Source organism: Balaenoptera borealis (assembly GCF_965194805.1).
Source record: "Balaenoptera borealis genome assembly, chromosome: 9".
NCBI classification, from domain to species: domain Eukaryota; kingdom Metazoa; phylum Chordata; class Mammalia; order Artiodactyla; family Balaenopteridae; genus Balaenoptera; species Balaenoptera borealis.
This window is the reverse complement of record NC_138873.1, coordinates 12738260-12760649: the sequence shown is the minus strand read 5'-3', so window position 1 is coordinate 12760649 and position 22390 is coordinate 12738260. Positions and strand designations below refer to the sequence as shown.

General features: G+C 38.7%; 1 protein-coding gene across 2 annotated transcripts in view; it reads right to left on the bottom strand.

The window, feature by feature from the left end:
• The window catches only part of IPCEF1 (interaction protein for cytohesin exchange factors 1), a 221734-nt gene that overhangs the window by 78612 nt on the left and 120732 nt on the right, over positions 1-22390 (bottom strand). For both annotated transcript variants that reach the window (XM_082404584.1, XM_082404583.1), the window contains 2 exons: positions 15754-15793; positions 14960-15129 (listed from right to left, as the gene is read on the bottom strand). In XM_082404584.1, the coding sequence (XP_082260710.1) occupies positions 14960-15129; positions 15754-15793 (210 nt within the window). The remainder of the gene's footprint in view (positions 1-14959; positions 15130-15753; positions 15794-22390) is intronic.

Genomic DNA, 22390 nt, shown 5'->3' with positions numbered 1-22390 from the left:
AGGATACCAAGGGAGAAAGCGGGGGGGCAGGTGGGATGAATTGGAAGATCGGGATTGACATGTATACACCCCTATGTATAAAATATATAACTAATGAAAACCTACTGTATAGCACAGGGAACTGTACTCAGTGCTCTGTGATGACCTAAATGGGAAGGAAATCCAAAACAGGGGGGATATGTATACATATGGATGGTTCACTTTGTTGTAGAGCAGAAACTGACATGGCAGTGTAAAGCAACTATACTCCAATTAAAAAAAAAAATCCATTTTAAAGATCTTTTCACTTGCCTGAAACTATGAGGGAAGTAACAGAACTCAAAAAGTCCTCAATAATTCCTATGTTCAGGTTTTCAAGTGGTACCTAAACTGTCCTGTTTACCCCTTTCACCCATGTGGTCATCTTGAAGTAAACTGCTCACTTACAGCTGCTGAAACATCTTTTGCCCTGTGTGGATCTGTCATCATTTCACTTTCTCATATTCCTTTCCCATACAAACTCTAGAAACACAGGTTGGCAAAGAGTTTATCAGTTTTACTTAATTGGTTTGAATTGTCTTCACTGAAGAAACTTTTCTAAATATTGGAATTTTGTTCGGGATACACACAGAAGCTGGTTGTTAGCAGAAACAATGAATATGGATATCAAACGCATTAGAAGCCCATAATTCATAAAGTATCTCATTTTGTAGAACTCTCAGAATATATTAGGTGTTCAAAATGCTTTGATTAATTGATTTATATAATTAATTGATAATTATGTAATGTAATAAGTAATTTTCTCAAAAAATGACTGGTGCCTACCCTGTGCCTACTGGTTCTAGGCTCTAGGGACACAGTTTAAACCTGAGAGGTAAAGAATACGCCCTCAGGTGTTTCCTTTATAGTGGGGAAAAGAAAACAAGAATATAATAAGCTCTGATTGCACTATAAATTCCTACAGATTCTTTTTATTTAATCTACTTTTTTAATTATTAATTTTATTTATTTTTTGGCTACGTTGGGTCTTAGTTGTTGTGCGCCGGCTTTCTCTAGTTGTGGCGAGCGGGGGCCACTCTTCGTTGCGGTGCGTGGGCTTCTCATTGCGGTGGCTTCTCTTGTTGCAGAGCACGGGCTCTAGGCGCGTGGGCTTCAGTAGTTGTGGCTCAAGGGCTTAGTTGCTCTGTGGCATGTGGGATCTTCCCGGAGCAGGGCTCGAACCCGTGTCCCCTGTATTGGCAGGCGGATTCTTAACCACTGCACCACCAGGGAAGTCCCAGATTTTGTTTTCAACCTATGCTAAACTTGCTGAGACAGTTTCCCCAAAATCTATGCTGATAGGTGATTAATAATGAAAGTAAAGAAAACTTAAATGTCTCTTTCAAAGGGAGAATTAACCCACTTCTTATTTTTCTTATGCTGAAAAAAAAAGGTGCTCTATATTTACTGAAACTTTTAGAACAGTTGTCTCATGAAAAGAGAAATTCTGGCTTTCAAGTAACATTTTCTGCAGAGGTATATTCAGTTTAATCTAAAAACTGATTAGGTTTTTTCTATAGAGATTCTCATAAAACCGATTCCAAGAAAAATCCCTTCCAAATCTAAGATCTTCCAAAATTCACATGACCTGCATATACAGCTAAATACTAAAAACACCTGATATAGTCCTGGTTACTTGAACCTGCAGACACATGGAATCATTCAGATGGTGAGGGGGAAAGATGATCACATTAGGGCAGGCAGGTTGGATTCTCAAAAAACTGAAAAGTCTGCATATGTATTAAACCACATAGTAACCCACAAACCTCACCAGTTTACCAAAAGTTTTTATGAAATAAAGAGTTGGTGATTCACCTTTTCTATAAGAGACCCAGGGCTCCCTTGAACCACTGATGCAATAGCACAAATGGCATCAATAAATGGTTACTTCACTACTAAAGAACATGCGGGGCTTCCCTGGTGGCGCAGTGGTTGGGAGTCTGCCTGCCAATGCAGGGGACACGGGTTCGAGCCCTGGTCTGGGAGGATCCCACATGCCACGGAGCAACTAGGCCCGTGAGCCACAATTACTGAGCCTGCGCGTCTGGAGCCTGTGCTCCACAACGAGAGAGGCCACGGCAGTGAGGCCTGCGCACCGCGATGAGGAGTGGACCCTGCTCGCCGCAACTGGAGAAAGCCCTCGCACAGACACGAAGACCCAACACAGCCAAAAATAAATAAATAAATAAAACTTCTAAAAAAAAAAAAAATGTAGAAGTTCTCAGCCCTGGTTGCATGTTAAAATCACGTGGGGAACTTTAAAAAAAAAAAAAAAAAGAACATGGGTTTCTAGCAATTTTATACAAAGAAAGAGTGTACAAAGCTAAAACAGACCAGAAAAGTCAATGACATTGAATCTAAATGGAATTCCACATTTTTAGCCACAAACTCATCCTTCCTCAATTTTCATATTATTTTCCCAGTCTCCCCAGGCTCCAAAACTTGGAGTCATTCTCATTTTAGCTTCCAATATTTTGTGTCCTATATCAAGTGCTCAACATACCTTGCCCTTTCGTATTGTGTAGTGTGTCCCAAATTTTCAGTTTCCCCTCTACTCTAGGAGTTCATGTCTCAATACTTGCATTCTGTCACCATCTCTTAACTGACCCTCTGAAAACTCCTTTATTCTCCAATACATCCCCTTAATTATTGCTTGGTTAGTATTTTCACATGCCAATTTCATGAGATCGACTTCAGACTCAAGAATCTGCAGCGGCTCCCTACTGCCTACTGGATCAAATCCACATTCCTGCCCTGTGCATTTGAGACCCCGTTTACCAGCCCTGGCTCACCTCTAAATGGAGAAGCCATGCAGCCCAGGAAATAGCCTGGCTTCGGTGTTGGTGGATCTTGTTTTTAATCCCAGCCCTGCCATATACTCCTTATGCAACTTTGAACAAGTTACTTAAATTCCCTGAGCTTCATTAAACTCCCTTGAAAAATGGGAATAATACAATCTATCTTGCCAGGTTATGATGAGAATTCAATATAATGCCTAAAACAATGGGTTGGCACAGCTCATGTATATTTTCATTCCTTTGTTCACATTAGTCCCCAGACAGGAATGCCCACACACTACCCTCTATCCTTAAAACAAACAAACAAAAAACTGCCTTCCAAGGCTGATCTTAAGAGAATCTTCTCCATGAAGACTTTCTACATCCACTGCAACCCACAGGAATAATGTTTTTTGATTGGTGAAAATTATGTTTATTTAGTAAAGAAGGCTGGCCTCTTTGACCAAGGAAATCATGCAGCTTTGGAAAATGATAAGAAAAGAAAAAACACACCTTCCTAGGTAGAAAGGAGAAAGAATCTTCCAGGAATAAAAGTTGCTTGGCAGAACTCTCTCACATTCGACCCAAAATATTTTCCTTACCCCTGGAATTTACAGGATTCATCTGTATTGCTCAATCTCAGAGCCATTTTTTTCACCAACTTTTCTTTGATCATGTCACTTACATAGGTCTTTTCCTCTCCACCAGTCTATAAGTTCTTAAGAGAGAAGAATTGTAGCCTCTCATTTACTTTTAATTCTACGTTTACAACAGTTAGCCCAAATTATTATTATTTTATTATCTCATTTACTTTTAATTCTACGTTTACAACAGTTAGCCCAAATTATTTTTAGCCGATAAACACTGTTGGAAGGAAATGTAGGTGGGTGGGTAGGTGGACGAATGGATGGATGGATGATAAACTTTCCATGTTGGGCTCACTTAAGAAGAGACTTTTAATATCTGTTATCTGTAACTAATATTAAACTGTGCTTTGTAATTAAAGCCTAAATTGTTCAGGCAATGCCTCCAAGTTGTATACCAGCATAATGCATTTGTTCCCTTGATGTATTTTGATAGCTCACATGTACTCTTGGATAAAGTAAGAAAATACACCACTAAGATGAGTAAATGCTCCTTGAGTAGAAACATTTAAGAACCTCACTGATTTTATGTGGGTTGTATAACATAATAATATATATAATATTTACCATATGATTGGTCTTGGGTATAAATAAAATCCACAATATATTTCCCAAGGAACTATGCTAAATTTTAATTAAGAATTCTTAGAAAAGAAAAATAAGAAGTTATAGCAAAAGCCAGAAATCTAAAAACTGAAAGACATAAGATAGTTTTAACAAATAAGTAATCACATCTTAAGGACCTATACTGTCACTATTTCGTAGCAACATGCCTGAAGGAAAACAATAATTCAGAACTTTGTTTCTCCTTCTCCAGAGAGAAGATATTGATCCCAAACGTCAGTCTCCAGCTGTGCCTGAAATCCAGGTGAAATGCTAGAGTAGAGGGAATTCCCTGGGAAACCTTTCTCTCTTTCAACGTTTCTGCCCCCAGCCTGGCGATCTGGATGAATGAACACTTGTCTTCAGCCAGAGGCCATGGCTAGAAAGAATCTAATAAAATAAACTCTGAAAAGATGTTAGCAAAACGGGAACTGCTGTGTGGGACCTATTTGGGACCGTGGAGGCCTTCTAGCAAATCTCAAATTGGACCTTTTCCTGTATTTTTAAGAATAGATGTGACTATACGTGACTATTTTTAAAAGAGACATAGTTTTGCTGGAAAATTATTTTCCATCAAAAGCAGTCCTGGGGCATTCTCTGGCACTGAGACAAAGTGGCTGTCTGCAATCCAAGAAGAGAGCCCTCACTAGGAATCAACAATGCTGGCACCCTAACCTTGGGACTTCCAAGCCTTCAGAACTGTGAGGAAAAAAAACTGTTATTTAATCCATCCAGTGTACGGTAGACTCTTCTGGCATTCAGATCTTCACAGGGAGAAGGTCTTGAGCTTCTGTAAGACTCACTGGTTATAACTGTCTCTTGCTGGAAAAGATGATCTTTCACTAGAGAACTGGAAGTATCATCTTCACCTGCTTAATGGGAACAATCCCCAACTCATTCGTTGCCAGAATGTAAAAAATGACAACAAAATAAGATACCTTCGCTCTAACAAGAATTTAGCAAATCATACCAAGGATTGTGCTGTGTGATACGAGGGATCAAAGAAGGAAGACACTAGTCCATGTAATTTTAAAACAGATTTTTTTTCCCTCCATATAATTTGAAAGCTCCTTCATTTGACTCTGAGAAAGACAGGGGAGATTGGTTCAAGATGGTGGGGTAGAAGGACATGCTCTCGCTCCCTCTTGCAGGAATACCAGAATCACAACTAACTGCTGAACAACCATCGACAGGAAGACACTGGAACTCACCAAAAAGATACCCCACATCCAAAGACAAAGGAGAAGCCACAATGAGATGGTAGGAGGGGCGCAATCACAATGAAGTCAAGTCCCATAACTGCTGGTTGGGTGACTCACAAACTGGAGAACACTTATACCACAGAGGTCCACCCACTGGGGTGAAGGTTCTGAGCCCCACGTCAGGCTTCCCAATCTGGGGGTCTGGCAATGGGAGGAGGAATTCCTAGAGAATCAGACTTTGAAGGCTAGCGGGATTTGATTGCAGGACTTTGACAGGACTGAGGGAAGCAGAGACTCCACTCTAGGAGAGCACACACAAAGTAGTGTGCGCATCAGGACCCAGGGGAAGGAGCAGTGACCCCATGGGAGACTGAACCAGACCTACCTGCTAGTGTTGGAGGGTCCCCTGCAGAGACGGGGTGGCTGTGTGTCACTGTGAGGACAAGGACACTGGCAGCAGAAGTTCTGGGAAGTACTCCTTGGCATGAGCCCTCCCAGACTCTGCCATTAGCCCCACCAAAGAGCCCGGGTAGGCTCCAGTGTTGGGTCGCCTCAGGCCAAACAACCAACAGGGAGGGAACCCAGCCCTATGCATCAGCAGACAAGGGGATTAAAGTTTTACTGAGCTCTGCCCACCAGAGCAACACCCAGCTCTACCCACCACCAGTCCCTCCCATCAGGAAGCTTGCACAAGCCTCTTAGATAGCCTCATCCACCAGAGGGCAGACAGCAGAAGCAAGAAGAACTACAATCCTGCAGCCTGTGGAACAAAAACCACATTCACAGAAAGATAGACAAGATGAAAAGGCAGAGGGCTATGTACCAGATGAAGGAACAAGATAAAACCCCAGAAAAACAACTAAATGAAGTGGAGATAGGCAACCTTCCAGAAAAAGAATTCAGAATAATGATAGTGAAGATGATCCAGGACCTCAGAAAAAGAATGGAGACAAAGATTGAGAAGATGCAAGAAATGTTTAACAAAGGCCTAGAAGAATTAAAGAACAAACAAAGAGATGAACAACACAATAACTGAAATGAAAAATACACTAGAAGGAATCACTAGCAGAATAACTGAGGCAGAAGAACAGATAAGTGACCTGGAAGACAGAATGGTGGAATTCACTGCTGTGGAACAGAATAAAGAAAAAAGAATGAAAGGAAATGAAGACAGCCTAAGAGACCTCTGGGACAACATTAAATGCAACAACATTCACATTACAGCAGTCCCAGAAGGAGAAGAGAGAGAGAAAGGACCCGAGAAAATATTTGAAGAGATTATAGTTGAAAACTTCCCTAACCTGGGAAAGGAAATAGCCACCCAAGTCCAGGAAGCGCAGCAAGTCCCATACAGGATAAACCCAAGGAGAAACACACCGAGACACATAGTAATCAAATTGGCAAAAATTAAAGACAAAGAAAAATTATTGAAAGCAGCAAGGGAAAAACGACAAATAACATACAAGGGAACTCCCATAAGGTTAACAGCTGATTTCTCAGCAGAAACTCTACAAGCCAGAAGAGAGTGGCATGATATACTTAAAGTGATGAAAGGGAAGAACCTACAACCAAGATTACTCTACCCTGCAAGGATCTCATTCAGATTTGATGGAGAAATCAAAAGCTTTACAGACAAGCAAAAGCTAAGAGAATTCAGCACCACCAAACCAGCTTTACAACAAATGCTAAAGGAACTTCTCTAAGTGGGAAACACAAAAGAAGAAAAGGACCTACAAAAACAAACCCAAAACTATTAAGAAAATGGTAATAGGGACATACATATCGATAATTACCTTAAACGTGAATGGATTAAATGCTCCAACCAAAAGACACAGGCTTGCTGAATGGATACAAAAACAAGACCCATATATATGCTGTCTACAAGAGACCCACTTCAGACCTAGGGACACATACAGACTGAAAGTGAGGGGATGGAAAAAGATATTCCATGCAAATGGAAATCAAAAGAAAGCTGGAGTAGCTATGCTCATATCAGATAAAATAGACTTTAAAATAAAGAATGTTACAAGAGACAAGGAAGGACACTACATAATGATCAAGGGATCAATTGAAGAAGAAGATATAACAATTATAAATATATATGCACCCAACATAGGAGCACTTCAATACATAAGGCAACTGCTACCAGCTATAAAAGAGGAAATTGACAGTAACACAATAATAGCGGGGGACCTTAACACCTCACTTACACCAATGGACAGATCATCCAAACAGAAAATTAACAAGGAAACACAAGCTTTAAATGACACAATAGACCAGATACATTTAATTGATACTTATAGGACATTCCATCCAAAAACAGCAGATTACACTTTTTTCTCAAGTGCACACAGAACATTCTCCAGGATAGATCACAAATCTTGATCACAAGATTGTGATCTATCGTGGGTCACAAATCAAGCCTCAGTAAATTTAAGAAAATTGAAATCATATCAAGCATCTTTTCGGACCACAATGCTGTGACATTAGAATTCAATTACAGGGAAAAAAAAAACGTAAAAAACACAAACACATGGAGGCTAAACAATACATTACTAAATAACCAAGAGATCACTGAAGAAATCAAAGAGAAATTTAAAAAAATACCTGGAGACAAATGACAATGAAAATATGATGACCCAAAACCTATGGGATGCAGCAAAAGCAGTTCTAAGAGGGAAGTTTATAGCTATACAAGCCTACCTCAAGAAACAAGAAAAAGCTCAAATAAACAATCTAACCTTACACCTAAAGGAACGAGAGAAAGAAGAACAAACAAAACCCAAAGTTAGCAGAAGGAAATAAATCATAAAGATCACAGCATAAATAAATGAAATAGAAACAAAGAAAACAATGGCAAAGATCAATAAAACTAAAAGCTGGTTCTTTGAGAAGATAAACAAAATTGATAAACCATTAGTCAGACTCACCAAGAAAAAGAGGGAGAGGACTCAAATCAACAAAATTAGAAATGAAAAAGGAGAAGTTACAACAGACACCACAGAAATACAAAGCATCCTAAGAGACTACTACAAGCAACTCTACGCCAATAAAATGGACAACCTGGAAGAAATGGACAAATTCTTAGAAAGGTATAACCTTCCAAGACTGAACCAGGAAGAAAGAGAAAATATGAACAGACCAATCACAAGTAATGAAATTGAAACTGTGATTAAAAATCTTCCAACAAACAAACGTCCAGGACCAGATGGCTTCACAGGTGAATTCTATCAAACATTTAGAGAAGAGCTAACACCCATCCTTCTCAAACTCTTCCAAAAAATTGCAGAGGAAGGAACACTCCCAAACTCATTCTATGAGGCCACCATCACCCTGATACCAAAACCAGACAAAGATACTACAAAAAAAGAAAATTACACGCCAATATCACTGATGAATATAGATGCAAAAATCCTCAACAGAATACCAGCAAACAGAATCCAACAACACATTAAAAGGATCATACGCCACGATCAAGTGGGATTTATCCCAGGAATGCAAGGATTCTTCAATATACGCAAATCAATCACTGTGATAAACCATATTAACAAACTGAAGGAGAAAAACCATATGATCATCTCAATAGATGCAGAAAAAGCTTTTGACAAAATTCCACACCCATTTATCATAAAAACTCTCCAGAAAGTGGGCATAGAGGAAACCTACCTCAACATAATAAAGGCCATATACAACAAACCCACAGCAAACATCATTCTCAATGGTGAAAAACTCAAAGCATTTCCTCTAAGATCAGAAACAAGACAAGGATGTCCACTCTCACCACTATTATTCAACATAGTTTTGGAAGTTCTAGCCACGGCAATCAGAGAAGAAAAAGAAATAAAAGGAATACAAATTGGAAAAGAAGAAGTAAAGCTGTCACTGTTCGCAGATGACATGATACTATACATAGAGAATCCTAAAGATGCCACCAGAAAACTACTAGAGCTAATCAATGAATTTGGTAAAGTTGCAGGATACAAAATTAATGCACAGAAATCTCTTGCATTCCTATACACTAATGATGAAAAATCTGAAAGAGAAATTAAGGAAACACTCCCATTTACCATTGCAACAAAAAGAATAAAATACCTGGGAATAAACCTACCTAGGGAGACAAAAGACCTGTATGCAGAAAACTATAAGACACTGTTGAAAGAAATTAAAGATGATACCAACAGATGGAGAGATATACCATGTTCTTGGATTGGAAGAATCAATATTGTGAAAATGACTATACTACCCAAAGCAATCTACAGATTCAATGCAATCCCTATCAAATTACCAATGGAATTTTTTACAGAACTAGAACAAAAAATCTTAAAATTTGTATGGAGACACAAAAGACCCCGAATAGCCAAAGCAGTCTTGAAGGAAAAAAACGGAGCTGGAGGAATCAGACTCCCTGACTTCAGACTATACTACAAAGCTACAGTAATCAAGACAATATGGTACTGGCACAAAAACAGAAACGTAGATCAATGGAACAGGCTAGAAAGCCCAGAGATAAACCCACACACCTATGGTCAACTAATCTATGACAAAGGAGGCAAGGATATGCAATGGAGAAAAGACAGTCTCTTCAATAAGTGGTGCTGGGAAAACTGGACAGCTACATGTAAAAGAATGAAATTAGAACACCCCTTAACACTATATATAAAAATAAACTCAAGATGGATTAGAGACCTAAATGTAAGACCAGACACTATAAAACTCTTAGAGGAAAACATAGGAAGAACACTCTTTGACATAAATCACAGCAAGATCTTTTTTGATCCAACTCCTAGAGTAATGGAAATAAAAACAAAAATAAACAAATGGGGCCTAATGAAACTTAAAAGCTTTTGCAAAGCAAAGGAAACTACAAACAAGACGAAAAGACAGCCCTCAGAATGGGAAAATATATTTGCAAATGAATCAACAGACAAAGGATTAATCTCCAGAATATATAAACAGCTCATGCAGCTCAATATTAAAAAAACAAACAACCCAATCCAAAAATGGGCAGAAGACCTAAACAGACATTTCTCCAAAGAGGACATACAGATGGCCAAGAAGCACATGAAAAGCTGCTCAACATCACTAATTATTAGAGAAATGAAAATCAGAACTGCAATGAGGTATCACCTCACACCAATTAGAATGGGCATCATCAGAAAATCTACAAACAACCAATGCTGGAGAGGGTGTGGAGAAAAGGGAACCCTCTTGCACTGTTGGTGGCAATGTAAATTGATACAGCCAGTATGGAGAACAGTAGGGAGGTTCCTTAAAAATCTAAAAATAGAACTACCATATGATCTAGCAATCCCACTACTGGGCATATACCCTGAGAAAACCATAATTCAAAAAGACACATGCACCCCAATATTCACTGCTGCACTATTTACAATAGCCAGGTCATGGAAGCAACCTAAATGCCCATCAACAGACGAATGGGTAAAGAAGATGTGGTACATATATAGAATGGAATATTACTCAGCCATAAAAAGGAACGAAATTGGGTCATTTGTAGAGACATGGATGAATCTAGAGACTGTCATACAGAGTGAAATAAGTTAGAAAGAGAAAAACAAATATCGTATATTAACGCATATATGTGGAACCTAGAAAAATGGTACAGATGAACCGGTTTGCAGGGCAGAAATAGAGACACAGATGTAGAGAACAAACGTATGGACACCAAGGGGGGAAAGTGGGGTGGGGGGATGGTGGTGTGATGAATTGGGAGATTGGGATTCACATGTATACACTGATGTGTATAAAATGGATGACTAATAAGAACCTGCTGTATAAAAATAAATAAAATTAAATTAAAAAAAAAAAGCAGTCCTTATTCACCATCCCATTTCTCAAAATTCCCATGGGTAAGGTAAATGCTGATGATTCCTAAAACTGATTTATTTATGAAGTCAACAAATATTACTTGAGTCCCTAGGAAGTATCAGACACTACCTAAGGTGCTAAAGATATACTATTGTCTTTCTACAGAAATTACTATCAATTATGGAAAACAGCAAGTCTAACAACATGTACGAAAAAGGAAGATAAGTGTAATAAGTATAGCTTGCTATGGGAGAAGAAGAGGCAGCCTAATTTGGGTCAGAGGAAAGGTAAGAACACCTAGAGGATGCGCTATTTAAACTAAAATTTGACTTATGAGGAGGAATAAGCTTGATGGAATTGGGTGGGAGAAAGACTGTACAGCATGAAGACAAAGAGTTTTCTGAGCTGAAGAACAGCATATGCAAAGGCTTAAAGAGACAGCCGGCATATATGACATTAATAAGGAATTAAAAGCAGTTCTGTAGTTTAAGCTTGGGTGGAGGTGGGGAGGCTGGGAAGTAAGATAGGTACAGGTCAGCAGACTCTCAGGAGCCAGGAAATGAATTGGTAATTTATCTAGAGGCAAAGGAAAACAATTGTGTGGATTTCAATCCAGAATTTTAAACAGCCTGGATTTTTAAGGCTGTTCAACTTGAATATGGTTTTGTAAGATGTGGCATAAATTCTTGTGTGCTGCATCACATTCTATGCACATAATATGGGGTGTGAAAAATGGTAGATGAGTGTCTGGACTTGACCTTTCTCAAGGAAATCTGGGTAGTACTTTTTAAAGCAGCAAAGAGGGATGAAAGAAGGCAGTACACCATGCGTCAGTTACTAGGTAACAACAATGACAAAACGCAGAGAGAGGTGAGGGTGATGTCTCCTCAGGTTGTGTCAGGGAACAAGAGAGACAAGCAAAGGGATCCCATGAGCTCACTTGTACTTGCACATAAGAACGGCCCCACGTTTCACTTCTAGAGTTGTTCTCTCCAAACCCCATTGAATACAGACGATAGGGGAGTTGAACCACTTTATTTATCCTGTTCCCCGCATGGGGTCAGGTTGGCATATGACAAACAACCGGGGGCTGAAGAGTCAAAGGGGCTAAAGAGGGTCTATTTTACCCCCTCCCCTTAGGACTTGGGTCACTTGGAGAATGTACACAAGTTCTATGAGTCTCAGTCTTCCCAACTTTCTAAACGTGGTGACAATTGCTACCTTGGAGAGTATTTTGGAGAAGTTAAAAAGAGTGTGTATGAAAGGTACCTCGACTCTCCCTTGACATAGGGTAGGCATTCTATAAGAGGTGGCTCTGGCTGTGATGCTATCAGCTCCGTTACCATATGAGAAAGAATGGGGAACGGGGAAGGCAGAAGAAGCAGAAGTTTGTTCGTAAGACATTGGTGCCTTGGGAGCTACTTTGTTGAATCTGAATTCCTTGAGTGGCAGAAAGTAAATAAATGTTCTCAGCCTGAGGGTATGTGTTCGGCAATTATTTCACAGTTGATATTCACACAGATAGCAGGATTATGACTGCTCATTAAGTGTTCACTGAGTAGCCTTTTCTCCCCCAAACAAACATATAATTAAGATGCAAGGGTGTGTGTGTGGGTGGGTGTGTGCGGAGAGATTATTCCTCTGTAACACAGAGTCATAGAATTAGGAAGTTGAAAGGGTCCTTCTGCTATATACCACAAGTTTAATAGAATAATTCTGTGGCCAAATAACAGTAAATTTATTCTCCATTCAATGCTGCTAATCTAATTCTATTCGAATACGTGATTTGCTATGTGAATATTGCTTTATCTGTTTGCATGACAGCAAGTGAGGACAGGGGTGCCTAAGGGGGTCCGATGCTCCCTCCTTTTCCTCTTTCTAATCTAGTCTCAGTCAACAGTGCAGCTCCCTGTGGAAGCATGAGATTCCTAATGCCTAAAATAGGTAATTCATTGCTCTTCTAAGAGAAACTTAAGCCAAATGAACTTATGAAGCCAAATAAGCCAAATCTGTAACTATGTGTGGTTCAGAGGGGTCTCGATTCTATGAAGACAGGAACAGCACCAGAACATACGTGCAGAATAATGTGACTGAATGAGAAAATTAACGCCACGCTTATATCTGAGTTTTGTTACTTCCCACAGATGTGTCACGCTCCATCAGCGCGCAATCCTTCCAACAGCCTTGGAAAATTCCTAGAGAGCCATTAAAAGGTAAATCAGTAAGCCCTCACATTTCACAGAAGATGCAAACTCTCACTTGCACAACTAACCAAAAGCAAGAGCCTAAAATATTATAAACGAGAGGGAGAAAGCTATATTAACCATAATTAATTAACCTTCGTTAAGAAAGAAGCTGTATTTGTTCAGGAAAAATCCCTTAGGATAGAAGGTGAGACCCCAGCTCCAGTTTGCCTTAATTTGGGTAAAACTATTCCATGCTAGACAAGATGGTAAATGTATCCAGGAGGGGAGAAGAAAAGAGAGAAAAAGAAGATAGTGGAAGACTGCATACTCTGCAAGGTGTTTCTTTCTTGTGAAGCCCCCAGATATTTGATAAAATTGTTAAAACTCGCCAAAAGCTCAAAAATATATATTTTTATAAAACTCAGTGAAGAATTTTGTACCATGTTTTGGGTGAAACCAAATCTGTAAGCTTGGGAACGGGGGACAGGGGAGGGGGAGTACAGAGAAAAGCACAGGGGATGATGCTTATTCCGGGGCACTGGAATTGGATTTGGGTCCAGTTTAATCACATCCTTACAGGACAGGTGCCTTGGGTTATGGGGGTACACAATTTTTTGATTAGTGGCCAGTGAATGTAAATTTATCAACTAAAAATTTTACCCACAAACTTCACGGGGCACTTATTTTACATTTACAAAGTTATTTGCCCTAAAGCTCTGTTGCTTGAGAGATGGGCATACACAAGTCATTTTAAAAGAATGGTGTCACATAAAAAGAATTTTTCTGGCTTGTGGTCAATTTTTAAATGATTTTCCCTTAATGGATTAAAGGACATCCATTGCTGACCTTCACTCTACCACAAAGAGAAACTCAGGCTCTCGTGAGATCAGCAAATGGCTACTCGGTGTTCGTGGAGAGAGTTCCTTTGTGAAAGGTCTCTACTCAATATTCGACAAATATCGTTGTTTTCAGAATGTTTCAAGCCAGGAAAGATCAGTACACATTTTAACAGTAACTTTATTTGCAGCCTTTTCCAACAGAAAACTTGCCTGCAAAGCAGACCACAAAAGTGAAGTGCCTATTACAGGATAAGTTAGGCAGCTTTCTTATCAAGTGTTGTCCAAACATCATTAGTTTAATGCCTTCCCTGTACATGCCAAAGAACAAGAGATGACAGTCACCAACACAATGCCGGCACACAGGTTAGCGATTCCAAAACCAACCCACCTAATAGAGAAGGTCAGAGGAAAAGAAGATAATAAAGGAGGAGAAAAGAAAATAGCTTCCTGTGGACTGAATCAATTTACACCCCAATAAAGTTGGGTCCTTTTTTTTTAGTAGAGATCTTAACAATGACAAGTTCCCATATCAAGTGCTGTCCAAGGAATTCCTGAAATGATTAGCATCTATCATGGAAGACTAACATTAATAGGCCCTGAAATCCTCCTTCAATAAGGATATATGTTTGGATGCCCCTCTTCAACCAAAGATTAGTCAAGCAGGATGGTTTTCTCCTCCGTCAGGTATAATAGAATAACCTACATATCTACAGAAACAGTTTCTACAACTTATTTGTTTCTTTGCTCTGTTCCAAGTCCCAGAAATAAAAATGATCTTTCCCACAGGGATCACCTGCTCCACAATGACCTTTGACCCACCCTTTGTTAACGAGTCCTGGAACAGGAGGGGGACAGAGGACTCACCATTTGATTGCTGTACCAGTACAGTGATGATCCCTTCAGGACCACCCAGAACTTTTTCCATTTGTTGCCTAGGAAAGTTCCTTTTTCCTTTTTCTTATATAGCCACCCTTGGCAGTCAGCATGCCCCAGGTCTTTACATGATATCCTCCTCCGACTCATGGTGAAAAAACCTGCAACAATTATGCGAAAAGGTAGGTAACATCGTACCCTGATGTATGTGACAGACTGAAAGGTAACTGTTCGCTGTTTACCTCCAGGAAGTTGGATTTTTGTACCAAGATTTATGCAAAGCAAATGCAAAAAGAAAGTAATTTATCGATTTTATTTTTAACCATTCATTTGGTGCTTAGAAGGTACAAGATATGAATGATCAAAGAAACAGTGAGACTCACATGCAAGTGTTAGTCTAAGAATATTCTTCAATGGAATAAGCTGAAAACATGAAAATCATGAGTCTGGCAGGCACATCACTGCACTAACACAGCTCGTTTCAACAATAATAGCAGTAGTTATGCAAGAGATGCAAAAGGGTTAATGCCCACCTAGAAACACGGCCACTTCCCCGACTCAGTGCCAGTCTTTCTAAGCTCTGTTGACATACCACGGGGGATTAATCCAAATGAACAGCATGCCGTCATTTCTTAAAATCGATCCAAAAGAACCCCAAATTAATCTGCCATCCACCTTCTGATATTAGCATTAAGACAGACAAAAATCAGATCCTAAAGAAGGCATCCAGGAGAAAAGGACACTCACACACACAAACGGGATAAAGAAACAAAAGATCTAATTACCTTCAGTTTTCTTTCTCTGCTTCTGACGCAAGGGAACCTGCTGGAAATGCAGGAAGGAAAGAAAAGAGGAAATTTCTGATTGTGTTGTAACATTTGTAACGAGAGAAGGAGGGAGGAGGTGGCAGTATGTATGAGCAGGATGGAAGCTAAAAAAAAAACTCTCCAGGCAGAGCTAAAGGGGAGCTACTAGCTGAGGCACGAAATGTGCTAATTAGAATCAATAGACATGGAGCTGCACCTGAAAAAAATACCTAACAGCGTTTATCACTAATGTTTCCTGTTTCCACCCACAGGCATCTTTCTCACTACCGCTTTAGTTATGAAAGGACACCGTTCACTCAAGTTCTTAAAAATAATAAAAATATTTCCCTTTTTATTTTTTTGTGAGAGAAGACAAAATTATGTTGTGCTTCTTTTTGTGCCATTTCTAAATAACAGCAATTATTTAAATAAACCTGCAAGATAACCATTGCAATGTCGCAATACTACAGGTTCACATCAGATTGTTAAATTCATGGTCCTGCTAACACCATGGGGTTGCATCTAAGCCACATGAAGTAAACATCCCAGAAAAAAGAAGTTCCACAACCTCTTTTGGTGAGATCTAAGTACCTATCAACCCTCCTTGTCAGGAAATTCTTATTTACATCTAGATTTAAATTACATATTGCCTTAAGTATCTCTGAATGTTTCTCGTATGTTTTATGGAAGATAAATTAATTGCCAATTTCTATTTGACACTAGCTCTTCAAATATTCAAATCAGACAAAAGACAATCTGAAATACATGTTTTTCACAATACATTTTAAACAATTCATGTAAAATCATCAGACTATCAGCCAAAATAGAAAACAAAAAAAAAAAATGCTTTCAACGGCTCTGTGTGTGTGTGTATGTGTGTGTGTGTGTGTGTGTGTGTGTGTGTGTGTGTGCAGAGAGAGAAACATTTTAAATTAAAGGAGTTTCATTTTTTCCTCCACAATATCTAAACCAAATTTAGTGAAGTTTAATTGACTTAATCTTTTCTGGTAACAAGTGGAGAATTTGAAAAAAATTGTACATAATTGAAAAGCAGTTCTAAAAATTGGTATGCAATCTTATTACAAGATTTTATAATGTTATTTTAGATGCACCTGGCTAGTATTCTCCATATCTAACTAATGATCTAATAGCTACAATGGTTCTACGATATGTTTGAAGAGAGAATACGACAGAGTGGAAATAAAATGGGATTTTATAATCCAGAGGCCTGAAATCAACTCACGGTTGTCATACGTAGTAGCTGTGTTACTCAGGGAAAAATCAGTTTATTACTCGAAACCAACTTCCTCATTCGTAAAATCAATATATTTATAATAATTCCAATCCTGTAGGTCTCAAAAATATTTAACAAGATTGTACCTGAAAATGCACTAAAAACTAAAAATACTTTATGTGACTATGTACTAGAATACATGATTATAGATATAAACAAGTACTTCATATCTAATAAACAAAAATTTCTAGTAATTTTCAAGATACGTAGGATTTGTATTTTCTTCAGCAACAATGATAAAGTTAAAGTGCTTAAATTATATTTCCTGGGAAATCCCATACGGACTTTTTATTTTACAAATGTTAGAATAAAATTTTATTCCTGAAGAAATTAATCATCCTTGTGAAAAAAGACATGACAAAGGCAATAATTGCTCTAAACTTTAGTCAAGAGTAGACATGCTAGAGTCATGACACACAACTAAAATTTAGGCATTTTTGACCAAGTTCTAGGCTCAGCTCCGCTTCATAAGATATCTCCCACACTGACCTGCAATCTTGGTCTAAAATTCCCACCATTCCCTCATATGGTCTCCTGGAATCTTTTCTATAGGCAATTATCTGAGGTCAGCAAAACCTATTAACAAAATATATTAGCCCAAATATCTTATTTGCATAATGTATACCATTTGGATAGCTAGAACTTAGCTGAGAGCCAGGACTAAGGGTGAAGAAGAGAGTAAGTCAATTTAGATAGTGCGAACACTTTTAGAAAATCTGGGCTCCAGGAGACCCCAGGAAGCACTCAAGACAAACTAAGAACAAGGGGAATAGGGAGAAAAGGGAGTTGTAGACAGAGGCATTCCTAGAACGTTCTGGCCCCATCTGAACAAGGTAAATCACATTAGCTTATACAAAAAGAGCAGCTCTGAAAAGAAGAGAGAGAGGAAGTAGGAGAGGACAGCTGTAGGATCTGTAAAGGGAAGCATCACCCACTCCAAGCCTCCTGACTGGGAGCCAGTGAATCTCCTCCATCCATCGCTTATGGGCTTCCAGTGCAGCAAGGGCTCTCCAGCTCTACCACCCAACCTTACGGCTGGTTCTAGAGAAAGCCCCCTATCAAACTGTAGGCTCTGTCTCAACTTTGCCCCAAACCAGGCCTCGGTGTATGCTAGATTCTTGCACCTGGGCTGGAAGAGAAGTGGGGCTCTAAGCAGGACAATACCTCAAGCAACGTGAGCACCCAAGACCGAGAGGACTTTATTCAGACTTTTTTAAAGGGGGGCAGGGAGTTTAGTCTTTGAGTCAGCCCTCCTCAGACAGTACTTCTCCTAAGGCAAATTATCGTAAAATCTATATAACTGTTCAAACTGTTTCCCCCAACCAGAAGCAGAACTGCATATTATAGAAATGATAAATTAGAGAGAATTTCAGTTTCACTTGAAATATATGAATTTGAAACCTAAATTGGTTTACATGAAAGAATGAAAACAATCTTGAGAACTTTAGTGAGTTTGAGATACATCTAACCCCTCACAACAGGAAATGGAACCCACGAACTAGTCAGTTTCATAAAGATCTTGCATGTGGTTTATTTCACTAGGTGAGTGACAAAAAGCCAAGCAAGCAGTGTGCATTTTATGAGACAGTTTTTCGATAGGGAATTATAACAATCATAACAAATATCTGAAGCCTAATAAGATATTTTTCTCACACAATTTTCTTCCCATTGGCATGTTGTAGGTAAAACTGAAGAATTACTCTAAATTCTGAATTTGCCCTAACTCGGTTCTAAAACTTGAGAAAATTTTCTCTTTTAAATAAATATTTCCTTTTTATTGAAAAAGCCTATTTTTCTTTTACTTTTTAAGGTAGTTAAAAAAATTCACTTGGTCATTAATCACTCAAAATCACACGTTGTATAAACTTAAAAAGGAACCAGTGTAAAATATGCAAATGGACCTCCTCTGATATTGAATGATGGCGCTCACAACGAAGATCAGGGCAATTATTATACTGACTTCTAATATATATAGTAATTATTAACTCTTACAGGTACAATTTACCCCCCATGATATACTAAAATTCACCATAAAGTGGTTTGTCATTACATCAAACTTCACAATGGTCCTGGTATTAAGCAAAATTATATAGTGTTATGCTGGTCTTGATTTGTGGCATTTACCCAAGTTCCATGGTGTAAAACCTCACATGATTGCCAATTTTACCACTACTTTAACAAAGCCACAAAAATTCCTAAATATTTTAGATCCAAGCCAGCTCCAGCTGATAAAGCTATTAGGCATGTTTCTCCACAAACACCTTTGCCCCACAAACATCTTTCCTCCTTCCTGGCAAATTGAACTCAACTTTGTAAAGAGAATTTTAAAGCTTTTATATATTAAAATTTTACCTGTAAAAATACATGGAAAACTTGCTTAGTTTTTTTCAGAAGACTAACCACTTTAATATTACTTAATAAGTTAATATGAAAAGAAAATCTCTAATAGTGAAAAATGAAGACAGATAAGAGACTTTATAATAACAATAGACAGTAATTGAAAACAATAACTAAGAAATATATATAAAGCTTATACTCATATAATGTTTGCCATAGGCCAGTCACTGCTCTGAGTCTTTTCATAAATACCTGGATTGAATTCTCACAACATTTATGGCTTAGGTGCTATTATAATGCACATTTTACAGATGAGGAAATTAAAGCAAACGGAGGTTCAGTATTGTGCCCAAAGTCACAAAAGTAAATGGTAAAACACAAATATTTGTTTCCAGAGTAAAATTCACAAAGTAGTAGCCTTTAAGGTATTTGCTTTGGTTGTTGATATTATATAAAGGAGGAGGACAGAAAAGCAAGGACTAGAGTTTGAGGGGAAGCTGGAAGCAATGGCACTTTCTACACAGAAGAGAAATTCGAGAAATATTATAAAAGAAGGACTAGGGCGAAGGGGAAGAAGAGAGAGAGAGGAGAAAAGGAAGGACGACAGGGAGCTGAGGGGGAAGAGGAGGCGGAATTTAGAACATGGAAAGTGAGGGAGAGCAACGTGCCAGGGAAAGAGTTTCTAGCTTAAGCAATGGGATAAATGACATCAATATAGAGAACACGGTCATATATACTGAATTATAATATATTCAGTAATAAACATATTGTTTGATGTACATAAGAGGCATCTGATGGAAATAGTATATATAGTACTTAAGGGTTTAAGGATTTGGAGGAAATCTGGAATAAAGACGTAAAATTAGGAATCATCAGTGTACAGAGAGTGGAAGTCTTGAGTTTGGATAAGATAACCCAGATGTGTAGAATGTCAAAGGGTTGAAGTCAGAATCCGAAGGAAGACCAGTATGTTTACACGGAAGCAGCAGGAAAGGTCAAGGAGACTGAGCAGAACGGCAAAGGACAAAAGAAAACCAGGAGAGGCGCTGTCATGGAAGTGAGGGAGAGATTGAAGGGAAGGGTGAGCCCAGACCATTAAATACTACCAGTGTCAAAGAGAAAGAAAAAGTTACTGGAGACCTTGGCAAAACAGTTTCATTGTTGTGTTGGCTGGAAAACAAATTCCAGTGGGTTGGGGAGGAATGGGAATTAAAGAAGTCAACAAAGCACTGAAGACTAGTCTCACCAGAACCTTGATTGAAAAAAGGAGACGTGATAGTAACAGGAGGGCCTAGGGCCAAAAGAGAAATTGTCACGTGTTTTTTCAAAACCACACTCCTATGCTTATAATCTCTCCTGCAGTAAATTACAGATACACACTTACTCACTGATAGTGGGATGTGGAAATTGAAAAGCAATTTAACAACATGGTATCAAAAGTCTCAACTCTATCATATTCTAACTCACTGAGCACACATCTCTTTCTTCCTTCTTTTCTTTCTTACTCTTTGATTTTACTTTTAAGGTAATGAAATCTAAATACACTCATGTCTCCCTATGTACAACTTCCCTTTTCCATTTCCCTCTCATTCACCCTAGGTTACACTAAGCTGAATGTGATTTTTATCATTCCCATGCAATTTTAGTATTTATAAGCAACATTCACAATACTATAAATAATAGCATTAATGGAGATAATTTTTAGTATTGTGTTTTTGAGATTTTTTTCCATGTTGAGACAAGTAGTTCTAATTCTAATATAGCATTGTAGTGAATGAAAATGACACAACTTATTTATCCATTCACTTATTGACCCACATTTAATTTACTATCGTAACACTGTTGCAATTAACAACTTTGTATAACTGCACTGTGCACCTGGACACGTGTTCCTCTGGGCTAGAGTATTTATCTGAGAGTGGACTGCACGGCCATAGGATAAGTGCATCTTTAATATTGCAGGTATCCCCAAATTGCTTTCAAAGTGTCCTACTTATAATCCCTCCTGCAATATATAAAACTTTCAGTTCTCTACAACCTGGAATATGTTTTGGTCTTTTCTTTCAAAATTTCAGCAATCTTTCTACCTGTTTCTTTTTTTTTTTTTTTTTTTAACTATTCCATTATTTTCTGCTCTTAATTTTCTTTGTCTTAATTTTTAATCTGTTTATCTCCCTGTGCCATACGTGTCCTGCATAAATTTGTCAATTTACTAACACTCTTTTAGAAAGTATCCAACATGGAATGTATGCCATTTACTGAGCTTTCTATTTCAAAGATTATGGTTTCTTTTCCAATACCTCAGTTTTTTCAAAGCCCACTTGCATTTTATACTTTTGCATTTGTGCCTGCTTTTCTTTCAAACTTGTACAAAAGATTCCTTGAGCTTCATACTTAAAATTTTTTGTCAGGCTTTAAAATGTTGTTTTTATGTAAAATAAAGTTATACTTGAATTTTGTATTTGAGAGTCTATCTTTCTTAGCATTTCTCAAATCTGTTTTGGACTTTTAAGTTTGCAGAATTGTGAGTGCAAGGGCCTTATGTTCTCTCCCCCTCCCTCTCTCTCTCAGTCTCTCCCTCGCTCTCTGCTCCCCTTTCCCCCATTACGGCCGCACCTCCCTCCTTATCAGTTTGGACGTTGCCTCCACCTGATGTGGAATCGGTCCTACAATCAGGCCCTAACGCCGTCCTGGGAGGTCCTGCCTGTCCAGTTGCTGGTCCGGCTGGTGACTAGGTTTAGCTCCTGATTTGGATATGTGTCCCTATTCCTCCCTTCCTAGGCCCTCAGGTAGCTTGTGGAATTGTGTAACACCAGGCAGTGCTTTAACAACTGTTTTCTCTTTTCATCTTTAGCCCCTTTCACAAGTGAGGGAGCCGCTGTTTACCATTGTCATTGAGAAGTGAACGTAGGGGCTTCCCTGGTGGCGCAGCAGTTAAGAATCCGCCTACCAATGCAGGGGACACGGGTTCCAGCCCTGGTCCGG